The 20,795-nt window shown below is 36.8% G+C and overlaps 1 protein-coding gene across 2 annotated transcripts in view; it reads left to right on the top strand.

The window, feature by feature from the left end:
* The first annotated feature begins 11,265 nt into the window (after positions 1-11,265).
* CABCOCO1 (ciliary associated calcium binding coiled-coil 1) overlaps positions 11,266-20,795 on the top strand; it is a 103,575-nt gene continuing 94,045 nt past the window's right edge. Inside the window, exon 1 of one of the 2 annotated variants that reach the window (XM_054436566.2) lies at positions 11,266-11,565. In XM_054436566.2, the coding sequence (XP_054292541.1) occupies positions 11,476-11,565 (90 nt within the window). In that variant the 5' untranslated portion in view covers positions 11,266-11,475. The remainder of the gene's footprint in view (positions 11,566-20,795) is intronic. The other variant, XM_063669942.1, reaches the window with a different exon arrangement.

The raw sequence follows: 20,795 nt of genomic DNA, 5'->3' as shown, positions 1-20,795 counted from the left end.
GCCTCCAGCTATTATTGTATTGGGGTCTATACAATCATCTGTCCTTTAGTTCTAATATTTGCTTTGTACTTCTGGGTGCTGCAGTGTGGGGTGCATATATATTTACAATTGTTATACTCTTTTGATGAATTGATCCCTTAACTCATTATATAATGACCTTATTTGTCTCTTGTTATATTTTTTGTCTTGAAATCCATTTTGTCTGACATAAGTATAGCAATTACTGCTCTTTTTTGGTTTCCATTTGCGTGGAACATCTTTTTCCATCCCTTTATTTTCAAGTATATTTGTAACTTCACAGATGAAGTATATTTTTTGCAAGAACAGATCATTGGGTCTTTTTTTTTTAATCCATTCAACAACTCTACATTTTTTGATTGGAGAATTTAGTCCATGTACATTCAATGTTGTTATTGATAAATAAGGACTTATTCTTGCCATTTTATTTGTTTTCTGGTTGTTCTGTGGTCTTCTCTTTCTTCATTCTTTCTTTCTTGTCTTCCTTTTTGTGAAGGTGATTTTCTTGGGTTGTATGTTTTAATTTCTTGCTTTTTATTTCTTCTGTATCTGTTGTAGGCTTTTTGATTTGAGGTTACCATGAGGCTTGCAAATAACATCTTGTAACCTATTATTTTAAACTTATGACAACTTAACACTGATTGAAAAAAAAAACAGAGAAACTAACAAGCAAGCAAAGAAAACTAATAAAAAACTCTACAGAAAGACCTTAGTTGTAGGTCTGCAAGTGAATGGAAGGGACAGGGTCTGTGTACATAGCAGTGGCAATCTTAAACTCAAGTGAATTTTCCTTTACCCCCACCATTCCAGCAATTATCCCTATCCAAGTTTAGTCATCTATCTGAGAAATGAAATTGTGAAGGTTTTCATATTATTTTACTTCCTTTAATGGTACAATTATACAGATTAAAACAGGTGAGAGAAAACAATTTTTTTCTTTTTTTTCTTTTTTTTTTTTTTTTGAGACGGAGTTTCACTCTTGTTGCCCAGGCTGGAGTGCAATGGGCAATCTCGGCTCACCGCAACTTCCATCTCCCAGGTTCAAGTGATTCTCCTGCCTCAGCCTCTGGAGTAGCTGGGATTACAGGCATGGGCCACCACGCCTGGCTAATTTTGTATTTTTAGTAGAGCCAGGTTTTATCCATGTTAGTCAGGCTGGTCTCGAACTCCCAACCTCAGGTGATCTGCCCACCTCAGCCTCTCAAAGTGCTGGGATTACAGGCGTGAGCCACTGCGCCCGGCTGGGAAAACAGATTATTTTGGTCATTGGACTATTTATTTTCACAAAACGTGCAATATTCCTTAGCTTCAGTTAAAACAAGTATGTGCACAATCTATGTTTTCTATTTCCTTTGAACAGTAGACACCCCTCATTTTCAGGGATACATTCCAAGACTCCCAGTGGATGCCTGAAATTGCAAGTAGAATTGAACTCTATAAATACTGTTTTTTCCTACATATACATACCTATGATGAAGTTTAATTTAAAAATTACTCACAATAAGAAAGTAACAATGACTACAAAATGGAACAACTATGACAATATACTGTAATAAAAGTTACATAAAAGTAGTCTCTCTCTTTCCCCTCACGCCACACCAAATATCTTATTGCACTGCACCACACGTATGAAGAGCAAAACCATGGAAAAGGGGGGATTACTGTGGTTGTCATTTTAGAAATCCATGTCCACGTTTACATCACTGGATTTTACCCCATTCATCTCCCTTGCTAATGTTTAAAAAACTAAACTTCAAAGGTAAATAAATGAATGTGTTATATTATTTATATAAATTATTGTCCACAGTATATTTTAATGTATTTATTATAACTATAAACATACATTTACTTATTGTAACATACATTTGTTTATCATTATAAAAGCTAGCGTAATGAGACTCTTCCAGCTACATCAGTCTCAACGTCAAATTTATTTCAATATTCTGACTTGGTTTCATAATACTAAAATGAATTTTTGAACTACATAAGTAATTACAAATGATAGTTTGAAAAAAAACGAAAACCTTCCCTAGTTGTCTCAGGATACACTTCAATTAGGTAATTCAGACCTTAAAATAAAATCAAGGTTTAATCACTAATTGTATCCCAGCTTTTCTCAAAATAAGGCAGGCAAAAAGCACCTAAACCTAGTAACACTAGAAATACCTTTAATATCACACTATATAATTTGTTATAGGTTCCGTCGTTAATGAGTTGCCAATGATTCCACTACGATGTGAACATATAACCACCAGACATACTTGATTCTACTCCATGCTATACTTGAGCTGTTAAGCAATTTTATGTAAACAGGCATGCTAAGGCCTGATTTTTTTTACATTATGAAAAATTAAAACACCCTTAGCCAAGGAAACATTTACATACTGTTCAAATGCATAGAGACAAAAAAACGTTTGCACATCTGCAACAAGTACCTACCTAACATAGTTTAGTAAGCTGGGTCCCTCCAATATGTTAATATGTGGACTATAATATATTTAAGTATGTGCTTTTTAGTATGAAAATATGGTTAATAATAGATGCTTTAAAAGCTAATAAATAATATCCTGGTGATCTGTATTTATAAATACAAATACAGTTTGTAAGCTACTGCTTTGAGACAGTACAGTGTATGTAACTTGGGTTCTTGATCAGATAGTCCTGAGTTAAAATTCTATTGTCTCTACTAAATAGCTGTGTAATACTGGGTAGATAATTAACTTCTTTAAGCCTGGGTGTCCACATCTGTTGCAAGGTTTAAGAAAGAAACATACAAACGGCACTTAGCCAGAATGCTACTTATGATAATAGCGATGATACACTTTGCTCAATTCTCATCTTTTGTCTAAGGCCTATCCTGATTGTCCTATTCAAGACTGCAACATACCTTGATTTTCTTAACCCCACACTTCTGATCTCCTCAATCTGCCCAATTTTTCCCACTTGCTAAACAAACCATTAACCATCAGCCCATAGGATTTCCAGTTTTAAAAAATCACATATAATTAGGCTCTTTGTAGATCTTAACTTCTCAGAGTCACAAAGACAGGATGCCTTCCAAAATAATAATTAGCAAGTTCATAAATCTTCAGATAGAATATAGATTTTTCAACTCATCAGAATAGAATTTCTGAGAGGACAGAGTTTTTGCCTCTTTTGCTGACGATGCTTAGAATAGTACCTGATACCTATACAGTAGTCCATAAATATTTGTTGGATGAATGCATGATAATAGGAAAATGTCTCAGTGTGCATTTTCAGCAATTTTACCTGGTCTTAAATTGTGGAAAAAAATTCTTTACTCCATTTTTTTGTTCCTGATTCTCAGTGTAATAGTATCATTAAGCACTAATCACTAAAGGTGGAGTTAGAAACCAGGCCTTAATAAGGAGTTTGACTCTCCATGTATGGATACAACCCAAGCCAGCTTCATTGGTGTCCCCCAGGATTTACGGTTTGCATAAGGAAGAAAGGGACAGCTCTCTGGGCAAAGACAGAAGCTAAAGTCTACAATGTTTCATCTAGCATATGCTGCTGCCAGAGAAAAATTATTGCAACATTATGTGTCCACAAGAAAAATGGGCCCTTCTTTGTCCAGTCAAGGAAGGAACAGCAATTTTGCCAACGGTTTTTAGAGGATGCAATAGCAAAACGAAATCAGAAGCATATTCTGCTCTGCTGTCTTAAGCTGTCCTTGGACCCTGTACCAGTGACCACTGGAGTCTCCCACTTATGGAGTCCATCGAGTAGTCTGACTCTTCTTGAGTATGGCCCAAGATTTGATGGGAAGGCTGCCACATCAAGAATGGCCAGACATTCAGGAGAAGACTGCCCAGGCAAGAGCAACCCACCAAGCCTTTAAGAATCTGTAGTTGAAACATATCTCCACTGCCTAATTCATCTGCTGAACTGCAATCAAGTTGCATCGGTCAGCTTTGCATTTATGGCCATGGCATCAATTTAAGTCTAATGTTCAAATGGGAAAAAAAGTCTCATTTCAGAGTCTCATTTGTGTAGAGGATGTAGGTCCCAAAAAGGGCATTGTCCTAGTGACCTTCCTAGTAATTACAAGGGTGATTCCTGAGCAAAGCAGAATCTACTGGAATTCTGTCGCCCAATCTCATATGACTCCTGATGACAGCTGTGCGATCTCATGTCATGGTGGTTTTGACTCAGATGTTCCATTTGACTCCATTTTCTCTGTCCAAAGTCTGAACATCACTTCTGTTCTGCCATCCACCTTCCCTTCTTTTCTCTTTTCCAATTGTCTACTTTTGTTTTTCTGTGCAAACATTCTAAGTTTGTATTCCTTAGCATAAGGAACTGTTTAAAAATTTTCTGAGAAGAATCATCAATGTTACACAGAGATAGAGTAATTTTTCCTAAGGTTTCTCAGCTGGTCAAAAATATCCCTCAACCTTCACTATTCTAAATTGCACCAAAGCTACGCCTATCTGTGTACCAGTGACCATGAGTGGCACCATAAGGGGCATAATGAGACTATCATCAAAATAACAGGCTGGAGACCAACCATTAACCACCAAGAGGCTATGATTTCTAGTTTCAGAAATATCATATATAATCTTCTCGTGCTCTTTACAGACCTACATTTCCAGCACACATAGGCAAATGGTCTATTTCCTCCCAAAATTAATGACTTCTATTATTATAAGATAAAATAAAATAGAAAATGGCTAGTAAATCCTGCGATCATTTGTTACAATCTTCTGAAAGCTGCACAATGGCACCCTGAATTTCTCTCATGTAAATGCTTAACCTAGCTTTGAGGCACATGAAATGCATTTCATTAAAAAGAAGGCACATGGACCTTTTAGCTATGTAGAAAAATAATATTTAAATTTTTCCTGCTGGTCGCAGTGGCTCATGCATATAATTCCAGCATTTTGGGAGGCCAAGGCGGCCAGATTACTTGAGGTCAGGAGTTTGAGACTAGCCTGACCAATATGGTGAAACCCCTTTTAAATAGGTGAAACCTCTATTAAAAATGACAAAAGTTAGCCAAGCTAACAGGTGGTGTGCACCTGTAGTCATAGCTATTCAGGAGGCTGAGGTGGGAGAATCACTTGAACCTAGGAGGCGGAGGCTGCAGTGAGCCAAGAATGAACCACTGTACTCCAGCTTGGGCAACAGAGTGAGATCCTGTCTCAAAAAAAAAATAATAATAATCCATGTAGTGTACTAGAATCAAGATTAACCACAGCTACAAGAATATTTTCTACTGATTAATTTACTTTTTTCATCATCATGCTCTACCATTTATTGGATGCTTAGCAAAGCACTGTAACATTCTGTGGAGGGTAGAAGAAATCATCATAACAGCTTCTGACACTAGTAAGTGGAATAAAGCTGTCTCTCAGGTGAAGTCTTTGAAGGCACCAGAAAAGACCTTCTGTTTTGAAAATATAAGCCCCACAAGTTGGCAATCCTCTATTAAAACCTCGTTCATTTGAGCTGCAAAAGAATTTTCCATCTTCAAGAGTCTCCTAGTACAAAACAAAACAGATGCCTCCTGATAAGTGCTAAGCCATATCATCTCATACTTTAGTTATGACTACATACCTGGGTTGATAACCTACAAGAGAAACACACTAAAGGATTAGCAATTATTGTGAAGGCCTTGGGGAAGTGGGGAGTAGGGGGTGAGAGGAGAGGCATTGAAGGAGAAATGGAAAGACTCCAGAGATAAATTTCATAGACCCGGCCAGGGTCTTGAGCACACCACACAGCTGAGGTAGCGTGGCATAGTGAGCAGAGTGGGTAGGCTGCAGAATCATAGAAACTAGTTAATACCTGTGCCTGCCTGCCACATACTTAGCCATGAGACATTAGGTCAGTTACCTTGGCCCTCTGAACCTCAGTGTTCTCGTCTGCAAAACAAAAATAATACTATCTACCTCTTAGTGCAAGTCTGCTGATTACATGAAATAATGCATGTTGTTTCATTTCCCTGGAATTATAAATGTGCAAATACACCAGAAATGTTTAATAGCAGTAATGCTTTGTATTTACCAAGGTGAATGTCTCAGGCAATGAATTCTTTGGGAAATTATATCACAATAGAATTTTCAGAGATGAAGCTTCCTTAGAGATTATCTAGTGGCTTTTAAACTTCTTAAAGCTCAAAATCCTTCCTTCTAACAAAATTTATAAGAAGCTGTTATGTAAAACAAGTAAAACTAGAATTGCTATTTTTCAAAGTTGGGGGGGTGAAAAGTGGTGCAGAGAAGAGGGCAATAGTTGTTCAGTCGAGGCACTTCCCAGAATCTCCTAGAAGAGGTTTCTTCAAAAACGTCTTCAAAGAGCAATGGAGTCCCCTGCCATTAATTAAGTGGCACCCAGTGACTTTTAGGCAGTTTCAGAAGGAAAAAATAAAAAGTCTGTGAAACTGTTTGATCATAGATATTTTGCAAATTTAAAGTGCAGGATGAATTTTGATTTTTACAAAAATTCTTTATGGCTAGCTCAAATCATCTGTTTAAAAATCCTGCCTTTGCTTTAGGAATTTGGGTCAGTCTACCTCGGCTAACATTCTGGAAACAAGGTGCAGTGTTTTCTCAGCTGAAGTATTTTCACATAATACGTATGTCCCTGCTTAGGATTGTTAACTTGTTTTTTGCATTAAACTACCAGTTCGCAAACATGGATCAGTGACCTAAAAGTGGTTCACTGAAGCATAAAAGGAGTGATGAAAATACTAACGTAAATACTGCCATAAAGAACAATCTGTAAATGGAAATAATTAATAAGACTCAAGTGCAAATATAGTTTATGAATCTAAATGTGCTGGGACAAGTGAATGTGTGAACGACACGCATTCTCACAAGCAGCACCCCCTGCCAGGTATACTCCTCGTAGTTTCCAAATTCACAACTTCCTATGACATGGGATAGGTTTTATTGGGAAATGTCAAAGCTTCAAGGCCAGGATCAGCAAGAACGAAAAAGGAAGGCACTATTGTTTCCCAAACACACCCCAGCATCTATGGAAAGGCTTGCCAGGGCCCAGGAGCCGTTCTTTTGACTTTTTATAGCACAAATTTTAAATGAGTCTTGTCAACAGGGGGACTATACTACACAGTCGCTTGACATTGGAAAGTTAAGATGTGGGGAACCACCAATCTACACAAGTTGTCTGAGACAGCCAGCTGTCTAAGACAGGGATAACACAGGTCCCCTGGGTAGTTACAGTCCCCACTGTCTGCCATCAGTCCTGAGGGTAATTGGGTGCAGCCCCTCCAGCTGGAGAAAGGGGTTGGCTGGGGTGCAGCCCTACCTAGACAATTGTGCAAGAAATCCACAATAAGTACCCTGAGTCACTTACAGACAATACTGCTTGCTGCACAGCAACTAACCAACGGGCAATAACAACGGTGTTGAACAAGCCAGACATCTTCCTTATTAAATGTTTTGGAGTTAGTTTTTGCTAAAATCAGTCAAAATCCAAGCAGGAAACAGCACAAATATGGTAACTGAGGAGAGCTTGTTAAAGGAACTGTTCACAAACAGGTAGGCAGCCATAAGTAAAATCAACAGCAGCAGGAGGAAGCCATTACCACCTCTAGGCCTGAAGAGGCGAGGGGAAGGATGATTACCAAAACCCCAAGACGGCTCTAGCTGTGGAAGGGGCTCAAGGACAGAAGGTGGCCTTCAGGGCTTTTGGTGCAGGTATCCAGCTACTTCTAATCTGTAATCCTGCAGAGAGGGGACTGGGAGAATAAATACCCTGATTCACTCTTCCACCTTCCAACCCCGTGGTGATACTCCCGTTGGCAAAACCCAACCACAAGTCAGAGGGCAAGGAATGTGGCAAAATGAGCTGATGAGGCCCATAAAGGTTGGCACGAGACCAAGCGGAGATGGGGAGAGAGTGGATATGAAGAGCAAGCGAAAAGTGTCCACATACTAAGAAAGACAGGAACCAGTGGCAATTTTTGGGAGGTCGGCTTAGGAGAGCTGAGGAGATGAGAGACTGATTACAGAGCTGGAGTGGGTAAGGAGAGAGGATAAGAGAGGGACTACTTTTTCAATATTTTGATCAGGAAGGAAAGGGAAATATCACAAAACTATCTTAAAGAGATCTCTGTAGTAGGAAAAGATAGTATTGTCTGGTTTGGAAAAAGGACTTAAGTTTCATCTGAAGAGCAGAAGGATCCATTTTAAAGGGAGTGACTAGAGAAGGAAGGACAAACATACGGACCCAAAATGGAAAAGGACAGTTTTGAAGACAAGTATTAGTGTTACATAAATATTCTCAAAATAGTATTATACCAACTGTTTTCTGGAAATCATTATCCCACCCCACAATAATTACTCACTCTTAGAATGTATACTATGGTATGTTTACTATATCATGTCCTAAGTGTGTTTTATTAAGGTAAGACTTCACAATGTTCTCACATATGACCTGAACAGACTATAGTACTTGGTTGAAATGAGAAGATCAGATTTAAGGATTAGGTAAAGGTTAAGAAAACTTTAAATACATTTCAAAATTGGTTAACTATTGGAATACTTTCTTTGCTAAAAATAAAATATGTAGCCAAAAGTGAAGGCAATTACTTACAAATTAAATTGCTTTCAGTCTTTTTTTCATTCTATATCTATCAAGTTTCATGGATCTCAAGGCAAGAAACAATGCGCTGTCTAAACTCCATCTCTAAAATGATGAGATCTCTCATTACCATTTAGGGGCATACTGAATTGTTTCCTGCCTGATCTTCTTAAGATTATCATTATCTATCACTTAATAGATTGAAGACCTCAGGAATCACAGTGTTTGAACTACTAACATGTCATTAATCTCATTAATGGCATTATTTTGTTCATTGTTGAAGAACCTCATCATATTTAAAATGAGCCAGAGACACAGGAACCATGAAGAATGGAGTAGAAATGTTTACTCACCCTAAGAACACAGTTAAAATCTGTCAGTATTCATTGCCAAATATTGCCACACCAGACTGTCAATATCCATTATAAAATTATCTAGCCCCCTCTTGAGTGTTTTCCTGGCACTTAAAAGTATGCTTTATTTTAAACATCCAATACTTGGTTAAACTGGTAAAATTGTGAAAATGCCCCGCTTCAAGAGAACCTGATTTTATTTATAAAGTGTTGTGCTACTCACAGGTTTATGGATATGTTGATTGGAAAACTTTCTTTAGAACAGGAAACTGAATTTAATTGATCAAGTAATATCAAGCTATCCCACATTTCAATGTGATGTAAAAGTCAGTGGTCTTTTAAAAAAATAACTGTGAACTAGACCCATATGCTTCCTCTTCTCTTCCAATCCTAAAACAATAGACTAAGATAGCAAATGGAATTTTGCAGGCTTCGGTTAGAGGCCTTTATCTTCAAAAGAGACCTAGGAAGGAAGACTTAACTGACCTTTCCACGTAAGAAAGTATATCACCTACTGAGATCTGTCTTTCTTGTTGGCACCTACCTACAAAAGAAATGGGAGGCTAAAATCAGCTTCAACTTGTGCAAATTAAAAGTACATTCAGGCTAATGGGTTTTCAACATCACTTCTTACTGAGCAAAACATTTGTGTCCCATAAAATTAAATTACCTCCTCAAAACTGACTTCTCTAACAAATTACAACATTAAATTTTTTAAAGTAAAATTGTAATTCCTACAAAGCAATTCCCCTCTCCCTGAGGTAACCCTCCTATTACTGTTAGAATTGATTCCATCTTTAATGGAGTTTTGCATCTAGTTCTGGGGTCCAAAACCAAAAACAGGAGAAGAAAACCTAAAAACTGTCAAAGAAATGGCAGCAAAATTAAAGGCCTGAAAAGTAAACCAAATCTTTGAGAAAACTGGAACTCCACGTTAGAGAAATAAATGCTTTATCATTTTATCAAACACTAAATTCAAGGAATATGGTAGAGTCCTTACCTTGAAGAAGGTGACCAGCTATTTTCAATTTCTTTGGAGTGGCGATCAGAAGGAAGCAATGAAAAAGATTAAGCACTGTAATGAGTGGTGGCTTTTGTACTAACTCTAGCAATCACTAAAAAGTGACTCTATTTTCACCAACTGAAGAAATTTTAATGCAGTCCTATTGAAATGGGGTTGTAAGTCATAAACTTATTGTTGCATGCATTCTTTGTACTGAGAACTAAACTAGCTCCTTCAGAAGTGAAAATATCAAGGGAAACAGTAAAACCCACTTGAAAAGATGGGCCATACATTTACAAGACTAGAGACAACTCATAAACACAAGTTGACAGTACAAACTGTATACTTTGAACTATGAGACAATTTGAAGGAAAGGCACAATTATCATGAGGTTATATAAAGCTAATGTGTTACATTTGGTCTAAAAGACAATGGGCTAATATAAAGGAGCGGTTCATGATGAAATATTATCCTGGCAGCTGTGTACAATATGGACTAACATCACGAGAAGCACAATATTAATACTAACACTAATAATATCAAAACACAGACCACTACTAGGTGTCAAGGCTGATATAAACATTTTCATATATATATAAATCTGTCAAATCCTCGCAGTCATGATTTGAGGCCAATACTGTTATTTCATTTAACAGATAAGGAAACTGAAGCACTTAAATGATATCTGATTTTCACAGGAAGTGTCCTGCATAGCAACCTCCATGCAGATAAATACAAGCCAAGTACATTTCATTTTCAAAGCAGGCATTGATCATCCAAAGAAGTCAAGAATACTCATGCTGCTATGTAATATTTCTTATTGTTTTTAAATGATTTTGTTGTGGAACACTTCAAACATATACAAAAGTAGAACAGTACACTTTCTTTCTAGTGTACTATTAAGTGTACTGTTAAAGATCGAACCCGTTCCATTCACATGCCTAATCTAGATTCATCTGCTATACCACCACTCATTTCCTGTGCCCCTCCCTCATTATTTTGGAATAAATCCCATATTTTCTATCATTTCATCATCACTAAATTGTTCGGTATGTATCTCTAAAAGATAAAGACATATTTTTCCTTCCAAACATGACCACAATACCATCATGATACTTTAAAATTTACAATGATTGCTTAGTATCAAACATCAATCAGTGGTTGAAGTTCTAATAATATATCTTACTTTAATATTTATTGAAACTTGCAATGTGCTAGCATTATTAGGTACTTTGACATATATCATTTCATTTAAATTACTGCTACTTGAATTGCCTTTTCCCCACTTTCACTCCTACTAACAGGAAAGACTGTCTCTCCCAGAGGATTCAGGGCCTCCGTAGCGGGCTGCTGTCCGCCTCCCTCCCGGCCTCCTGCTCCTCGGCGCGTTCCCCAACCCTGTACCCGGCGGGCCCATGCTCGGGCCCGGCGCCGCCTTCCGCTGGGATCTGTTCCCAGGCCCAGGGACGCCGGCCCCACCCCAGTTGCCTAGGTGACAAGGGGCCGCTTCTCTCGGCCGAGATCGCGGCAATGTCGCAGGGGACGACTCCTTGGGGGACGACTCCTTGCGGGCCGACCCCGGCAGGGCAGACCCCGGCGGGAACCACGCCCGAATCGGAGGTACGCCGCCCCTTTCCCTTCCCGGTACCGGTGCCGGTACCAGCGACCTCCGAGCGCTCATTCCCCGTCCGCGAAGTCCGCGGCCGAGCCAAATCCGGTCTCCGAAGAGGGGCCACACGTCTGACCCCGGCTGGTGAGCGGCCCGGGAGGGCGGCGGGGCTGGGAGCTGCGCTGTGGTCGCCGAAACCCTCTGCCGCCCGGCGCCCCCCAGCCGGCCCCGGCGCGCCGTGCACGGTGCCAGCGGGTCTAAGTGTATGAATTCTTCCATTGGACGGCTCCGTGCCCAACGCCCTCATAACCACGCGCTTCTACCGCAGGTTTTGTTTTTTGGTTTTTCGTTGTTGTTTTTTTTTAATTCTAGGTAAAATAAGTGATCTCAGATTTTTAAATGGGCCAGTCTCTTTTGGAAGTTGCTACTAATTCTGTAATGATTACAGTGTTGCGATTGCTCAAAAGGTGTCATGAAATAATAGCTGTTTACTGGTGTTGGATTGATTAATATTAGAAGATTGGTGTTTCCATTATTTTGCCATTTTTCTAAAATAAATACAGGTCAAAGGACACTGGCTGGAAAATCTTCTCTGGTTATGGCTTTAGTTGCTCATCAGCTTGACTTTAGGAAAGTTATTTAATCTCCTTGGACACCGGTGGCTTCCTGTGTGACAAAAGGTTGATCTTTAGGCCCCTCCCATCACCAGCTCTCCATAGTAAATGGGTTTTAAGTAACTTTACTCATAAACTTAATATCCTGAGATTTTAAGAACACACCTGCCGCGCCAGATATTACAAAAAAATGTTTAAATCTTTGCACACGGAGTCTGTTATGATTGTTCCTAGGAAGTTTTTTTTCCTCCGTTTTGTTAAGGCTCTCAAGGTGAATAATCATGTCTTAATTAACATTGCTTTGCTTGACTTCCTTATTCGTTGGTCTAAACAACATTCTTTGTGCAGAAGATAAGTGTTAGCTGCAATTTTATAAATGAGGAAACACAGAGCCAATAATTCCATGCCTTGCTCAGAGATATGTAAGCTGTTCCCAGTCGAGATTCCTACCAATACTAAATGCAGACCACTAAGGCATGCGGACTCTCATATGAGCCTTTTGAAATTAGCAGACATTAAAAGTACATTTTAACGTGATAAACTGGTTACTAAGCCTGTGATCGCTAATGTAAGTAATACAATTTCAAAAGTAGCACAGGAAATTTTCCAATTAAATTGTGTTATTTAAATATATACCAAGCTTAAGACAATGCACAATTATCAGCGTACACGTACACATGCTCACCCACGTAGATCATGTCCTTTCCAAAAAGACTGATCATTTGGGAGTTTTAATGAATCTGGACTTTAAAAAAATACATAATTTTTTAAAAGATGTAAAGAAGTGCTATGCTTCAGGAAAAAAGAAATCATTTTATAATGGTTGAGTCAGATGAATGAGCTAGTTATAGACCTTAGGTGATTATCTACCCTCTTAGGATTGTCAGCTTGCACATTTGTCAACTTCTTGGAGGGCCAGGTATTCTCATGACATGCAATTCAGGATGTGCTCAATCACTTAGTAACAAACAGAAGAAATCAAGTTGTAACAGTGACTCAATTAGCAGTGCTCATTTACTAAGATAACACGCTAATTCGCTGCTTGGTGGAAACTCCATTTTCCGTTTTAATGAAAGCAGAGTTTCTGTAGTTCATGGGGAATATAGTTGATGCATAGAGCTGTGTCACTCATTAAAACAAGTCCTGCCTGCCACCCATTTGTGCTGATTGGGGGTGTCGTATGTTAGATAGAAAAATGGCAAGATTCTCTCTTGTGGTCTGTTCCCAAGGCCACCACTTTTTAGGTAAATACCGAAAGGTTCTTCTCAGATCAGATTCTTTACAATGTTGATCCCCCAACAGCTAATCACTTATAGTGTCATTTCTAATAAATCATGCTGCTATAAAGACACACGCACACATATGTTTATTGCAGCACTATTCACAATAGCAAAGACTTGGAACCAACCCAAATGTCCAACAACGATAGACTGGATTAAGAAAATGTGGCACATATACACCATGGAATACTATGCAGCCATAAAAAATGATGAGTTCATGTCCTTTGTAGGGACATGGATGAAATTGGAAATCATCATTCTCAGTAAACTGTCGCAAGGACAGAAAACCAAACACCACATGTTCTTACTCATAGGTGGGAATTGAACAATGAGAACACATGGACACAGGAAGGGGAACATCACACTCTGGGGACTGTTGTGGGGTGGGGGGAAGGGGGAAGGATAGCATTAGGAGATATACCTAATGTTAAATGACAAGTTAATGGGTGCAGCACACCAGCATGGCACATGTATACATATGTAACTAACCTGCACATTGTGCACATGTACCCTAAAACTTAAAGTGTAATAATAATAAAATAAAATAAAATAAAATAAAATAAATAAATAAATAAATAAATAAATTCTGTATCCAAAATGACTTAGCTAGTAGCCCATGTAGTCAACTGAGCCAAGCAGTTCTGAATTATTTCCTTTCTTGCCAAGTCTATCAGAAATAAATCATAAACTTTCAGTAGTCTGATGTTTCCCATTTGTTGTTTGTGGCCAATACCTAGAATAGAAGTAATTATCCCAATCACATAGTAGGCACTCAATAAATTATGATGACTAATTAAAATCATGGATGGTCTGAGGCATGCCAGGAAAGGTAGTTGTCTATGAGTTACTCTATGAGTTACTGTGAACAAGCAGATATGAGATGCAGATCCAGGGAAATAATTTTTTCTGTGACACTGAATAAGTCCTGCTTGCCAACCTTCTGAATTCAACATCCTGAGTTCTTTAATAATATTGGAGGAAATGCCTCCCTTTACATGGTAAAACTAAACTTTTGGCAGATATCTGTATGAATGCACAACAGAAAAAATGACAAAAATCTGAAAATAAATATTTGTTATGCATAGACCAGTAAGTGAAAGGAGTTTATAAATGTGTACTTGGAATTCAGTGATCGATTTTGTATCAATGATTTTTTCATATACTGACTTTCTTAATATCTTCAAAAATATCTAGGGAATAGAATCATAAGTAGTACACTTACAAGGAATATACTTCAACTTACATCAGAGACCTAAAAGAAAACACAAATGATTATTTCCCAACTGCTTCTTCTGAGTAATGTCTCTTAAAGTGTTACCACATCACCCAATAGGTGACAATTACTCAGTGCATTCATGGCTTTATCAGGACAGGATGCTTACATAATTTTGAGGGATAAGATGATGTAACCTGTCTAGGAGATCATCAACATGTCCTGAAGCAGGCCATAGACAACTCTCTCTACATTGGGTGGTCCCTAAAGACTTCAGAAAACGGACCCCACCATCGTTACAGAGAAAACTCAGGGCTCAATTGAGCAGCAAAATTATCAGTTTCCTGCAACATCAGTGTCATTCAAGAAGTATTTCTTGAAATTATGAAAAATTCAATGTAAGTGAACACATTATAATCACACAGTACAGATCAACCTATGCATGCTATGGGGACAATGCCAAAAACGTCACTTAAAATATTATTGAGAAAACAGTACTAATGGACCTCAAAATGTGAGTACATGGTAGCTGTATTTATCAGACACTTACAACCTGTAGCAAATTCTGGCTGTAGCATGGAGATATTGACAAACACTTAGGCTTGTCATTCTTACTGTCGGTGTTTGGGGTTACCGTCTTATTTAAGAAGTCCTGCTCCTCCTCTCCCTTCTGTCTTCCTCCCTAGATGGCACAAATAATCTTCAAAATTTTTCTAATATTTAAAGTTTTATTTTACTATAAAGTTTGGTCTTTAGCAAGTCTAGAATTTTTTTATATTTGAAATGAGGACCTAATTTTATTTCCTTCTAGAAGTGCATTACCGATTATGTCAGCTTCATTTACTAAATAAACTATTTTGTCTCTTCCCATTGAGAACAGACTGACTGTTGCTATCCCATTATACGTATACATGAATGGACAAAATAGGCAGCAGAAGAGAATAGCAAATCCAAAACTATGTGTGTATATTATATATTATATATAAATTTCATATATTATATATAAATATAATTATATATTATATATAAATATAATTATATATTATATATACATTTCATATATAAATATAATTATATGTTATATAAACATTTTACATATTATATATATATACTTATAAATTATATATTTTATTATATACATTTTTATTTAAAAAATTTTATAGATGCATACATATACACATATTTATCTATACAAAATAAATTTTTGGATTCATTATGCTTTTCCACGCACTAGTTTGTCCATTACTGTGTCAATATCATGTCGTTTTACATTCATCTTTAAAATCTATTTTGGAAAGTTCACTCTATTTTTTTTTTGACAAGTATGTCTTCTTCCATAGGAACTAAAAAGTTATTTTGTAAAGTTCCAGAATAATCTCATTGGGGTTTGAGACTGTCATTACATTACATTTATAATGTAGGAAGGACTTAGTTCTTTGAATTTGAAAGTTTTTAATAAATCTCTTTTATCAAGTCTTGTTCTTGAAATTTTTATAGTTTTATAATTTATATAGATATTATACCTTTCTCATATTTATAACCAAGTATAATTCAATCAAGTTTTTACCATTTCTGTTTCTAATTAGCTTCTTATATAGGAAAAAACTGGCTTTTATATATTTATGTTATATAGAACCATCTTGCCAAATTTTTTATTAGTAATACCTTTTTTGTTAGTACAATGTCTGCTTTCTTAGATATGCAACCTTGTAATCCTCAAAAAAGGAGTTTCAAATTTCCTCATTTCTGCTATTTAAGTTACATATTTAGTTTTCTTATTGTATTAGTTAGAACCTCTATAGTGTGTTGAATTACAATAATGTTGGCATCCATAACCTTTTTTTAGTTCCTTGTTTTCATAAGAATGACTTAGGATTTCACTATTCAATATGATGCTTGCAATATGATTTTGGCAAATAGTCTTTTTCGTGTTTAGCATTTTGTTCTTTTCATATTTTACTGGGAGTTTTGCTGGTGAATCTTAGTAAGTTCCTGTTTATTATATATTTAAATAATCATATAATTTGTACCATTTAGTTTGACATAAAAATTATATTAGACCTGTTAATGATGATCCAACCTTGGATCTCTAAAATTAATCTTATTTGGTCATAGGTATAGCTTGTAATTGTTTTAGTATATTTTAAGATTTAATTTTCTAAGATGTATTTTAATTATAATTTTTACATCTGCATTGATTGGTGATTTTGGTTTATAATTTCCTTTTTTGTTAGTTCAGGGTTTTGTGTGTAAACTATGCTGGCCTCTTAAAAATGAACTCTTTATAGTCTGTAAATATTAGACTAACATAGAATTTATGTTTTATATGATTAATAAGTAAAACTACAAGTGTAAAACCATCTGGGCATGGTGACTTTTTGGAAAGCAGACTTCCGGTTTAGTTCATCTTTGATCAGATCAATTTTCTCATCTAACCTTGATCAATTTTGAGAACTTACATTTTCCCAGGAAATCACCCATTTTCTTAAAATTTTCTAATGTATTGCCCCTGAATGTGACACAAATTTGTTTTCTTTATGTTTTTGTCACATTTGCCAAATATTTGCCTATTTTATTAACTATTCTAAGGAATTACCTCTTGCTTTTACTTATTTTTCTTTCACTTTTTTATTATTTTTTAAAATACTGGCTTTTTAGCTTCATAGCAAGACTATGGTAAGGTGAACGAGGCACTCTCCTTGGGCACAGAATTGAAGGAAGTGCCAAAAAACTCAGTAATCAAGATAAGTTCTATTTTAATGCAATACTTTAAAAAAATCAAAACTAATGCTCCCAAAAATCCCTGATGGATTAAAATTTTCAATAAAGACCAGATCTGTATTACTGGTTTTTCCTTTTGCTTCAGCTCCAATATGGCTTAGCACAGCACTGCTCCTGCTCCTTGGTTCATTTATTTTCAGGCTTGGAAAAAAAAAAAAAAAACACCTTCCAAGTCTAGAATTTGCAGACCAGTCTATGTCCTCTGTGACTAGGAAACTTCTCTTTAGTAATCTTTGGTGAAATCTGTTATCTTTCTTTTGGTGAATACTTATTAAAAATCTTTTTTATATAAAGCACTACCAGTGATGGATACAAAGATGTCCCTAAAAGTTTACATTCTAGAAAGAAAAAATATATACAAATGTGAAAAGTTTAGTTGACATTAGAGAGGGAAAAAAATTAGAGAAAAACATCATCTGGCAGATAATATCAGGCTTACAGCTTTATTGCTCTTGGAATAACTCTTAAAATCCACCAGGTGGTGGAGTAAAATGAATTAACAGTGCCATTTAGCTTACATATTTTCCTAGTTGGAGATGTAATTTTACAGAGAAAGCCACAATTACATATCCACATATTTTAGCTTATTTATGAATTTTCTATTATATCTTTAATTTTTACAAAGCAGAATGTATGTGTTGAAAGATTAAACATTTTTAGCCATCTGATAGCCTTCTCATGCAAGGTACTGTATAAACAAACAAAAAAAGCAGTCTGGTTTAAAATAGGTCCAGGAATGTAATTTAAAACAGAAGAAAAACCCAGAGGCAAACTCCCCTAAAAGATGATTATATTAAGCCTGCAAATTTTAGTAAAAGAATGAGGCTCTAATATTAGGCATCTTAGCTAGAATTAGTACTGTCCAAAAGGTTAAGATTATTGGATTCTCTTTCATATAGTTCTTGTGTGACCTACTTTTCTCCTACCCAGAGATTTTTCAAATCAGATAAATTGATCTGAATGTCTGTATAATTCACTTTTCATGTATATCTTTATTCATTATTAATATGACAGTAATCTTGTGTGTATTAAAACACATAAAAATGATATTTAATATGAATTCAAATTTAGGTTCAAATGACTTGCCTTAAGTCATAAAATTAATCAGTAGTCAAACTATCATGAGATCTGGAGTTCCTCTAAGTCCTGCTTTTCATCATGCTCCACTCTCTAACAATGTCATCAGATGATGAAGATGAATTTAGACAGTCAGTTAGCAACGTATGTTGACATATCAAGAACTGCAGAATTCTAAAAAGAAATAAAAGATTGAATGACTGTCCCTGAGGAATTTACAATCTAATGGGATTGACACTATAGGAATAATTATACTTTACCACTAATAAAAATATATATAATGAAAATCATTTAAACAAATATATAACCATATATTATAGATCAAAACAGTATCTTAAACAAAAACTGGGTGCATTTAATTCAATTTGTAAATACCTGAGTACCTACTAGATGCAGCATACTAAAATACTTTTTTCTTAATGAGTTTATAATCTAATTATATGACCTAGTTTAGATTAATTGGCCTGCCGTAGCTTACAAAAAAAGTGGCTAATAATGTAGCATATTTTATTTCTAAATTAGATTTTCAAAGATAAAAATGTAGCACAATAACCTAATACTAAATTACAAACATTAAGCCAATTACCATTACCAATAAGTGGTAGGTTTGAGATTTTTCCACTTTTGAAAAAGAAAAAGAATTTGGTATGTTATCTGGTAAAGTACCGCAAGGCAGTTTTTTTTTGCTGCCCTTATCTTTTGTGACTCAATCGCACGGAAGGCTCAATAACTATTTGTTGCACTGAAAAACATTTGCCCTCTTTCCCCTCAAAGTCTCATAATTTTTTATTTTTGTGTAGCTGCTGCTGTCTTGCCTCTATTTCCCAGTCTCCTCTTCCATCTCCCCTTCACAGCTCTTCTCTTCATGCCCTGGCTTTGAGCAGTCTCATCCATTGTCACAGTTGCAGTTGACTCCTAAACCAATGTCTGTAAACTTGACCTTTGTGACTCCAGCATTTCTAACTAAACTCTAAACATTTCTTTCTCGCTATTAGTATTCCACCTTAAACTCAGCCACTGAAATCAACTCATCATCTTGCTCTTTAAAAACTAGCATCATCTTCCAACACTCTATTTCTGTCAGTATAAAAAGGGTTGCCTGGGCACCGTGGCCCACGCCTGTAATCCCATCACTTTGGGAGGCTGAGGCAGGCAGATCACGAGGTCAGGAGGTCGAGATCATCCTAGCAAACACAGTGAAACCACGTCTGTACTAAAAATACAAAAATTTAGCCGGGCGTGGTGGCAGGCGCCTGTAGTCCCAGCTACTCGGGAGGCTGAGACAGGAGAATGGTGTGAACCTGGGAGGCGGAGTTTGCAGTGAGCCGAGATCAGCCACTACACTTCAGTCTGGGTGACAGAGTGAAGCTCCGTCTCAAAAAAAAAAAAAAAAAAAAGGTTTGACATGTACAGTTATGCAGGTTGTGCTCTGAGCAAAAGCACTTGGCTGAGGGGTGAGTGGGGGCTAAAACTAGACTCTATTCACAGGCAATACGCTTGGACACAGAGCTGTGTCAGCATTAGGGAAATCTTTTTAGCACTTCCTCCACCCAAAGAGGATATCTTTGTCTAACTCACACAAAGGTGGCATATGTATTATTAGTATCACCACCATTTCCTCCAACTCACCTATTTCAGAAACTCAGAATCTCCATTCTTTCTCCCCTCTTTTAGGCTCCCATAACATGACTACATTCACCACCTTCTTTTCATCCACACTGCCAAGGAGACCGGAGCAGCCCAATGCTTCATCCCTGCACTGTTTAAATAGCCTCTTTGTTTAACTCTTCCTCTGCTCCTGTCTTTCCTTCACCTTCCAGTAGATTACCCTTCCTTAAAGCACAGTTTTGTCTTGTCATTTACCTGCTCAGAACCTTCATGGTTCTGAGCACTGTCTGTATTACTAGAAACAAACTTCTCAGACTACCATTCTTCAACCAGCCAGAGTCTAAAATATTGATGATGCCTTGCACAATGTCCTGTACCTTGTGAACACTCAGTACATATTTGTTGAATCATTAAATTTAAGATTGCCCACCGTACCTTTCCAATGCCCACTTCCACCTAAGTCCAACTAGTCACCCTCATGTAACCTTGGTAACATTGTGAACCGCTGATATTTACAGAACTCATTCCTAGCTATCCTATCTTCATAACCTTGGTGTTGCTGGTTCATTCACATGGGGCATTGGCCACACCCAACCTTCCAAATCCTATTCCTGGAATTCCTGTCTATAGAGTTTCCTTGTCTTGTGCCTATACTTGTCCTTTCTTTT

The sequence above is a fragment of the Pongo pygmaeus genome, chromosome 8 (assembly GCF_028885625.2).
Source record: "Pongo pygmaeus isolate AG05252 chromosome 8, NHGRI_mPonPyg2-v2.0_pri, whole genome shotgun sequence".
Taxonomy (NCBI): Eukaryota; Metazoa; Chordata; class Mammalia; order Primates; family Hominidae; genus Pongo; species Pongo pygmaeus.
The sequence above is the reverse complement of the archived record's forward strand: the minus strand, read 5'-3'. Positions and strand labels throughout refer to the sequence as shown.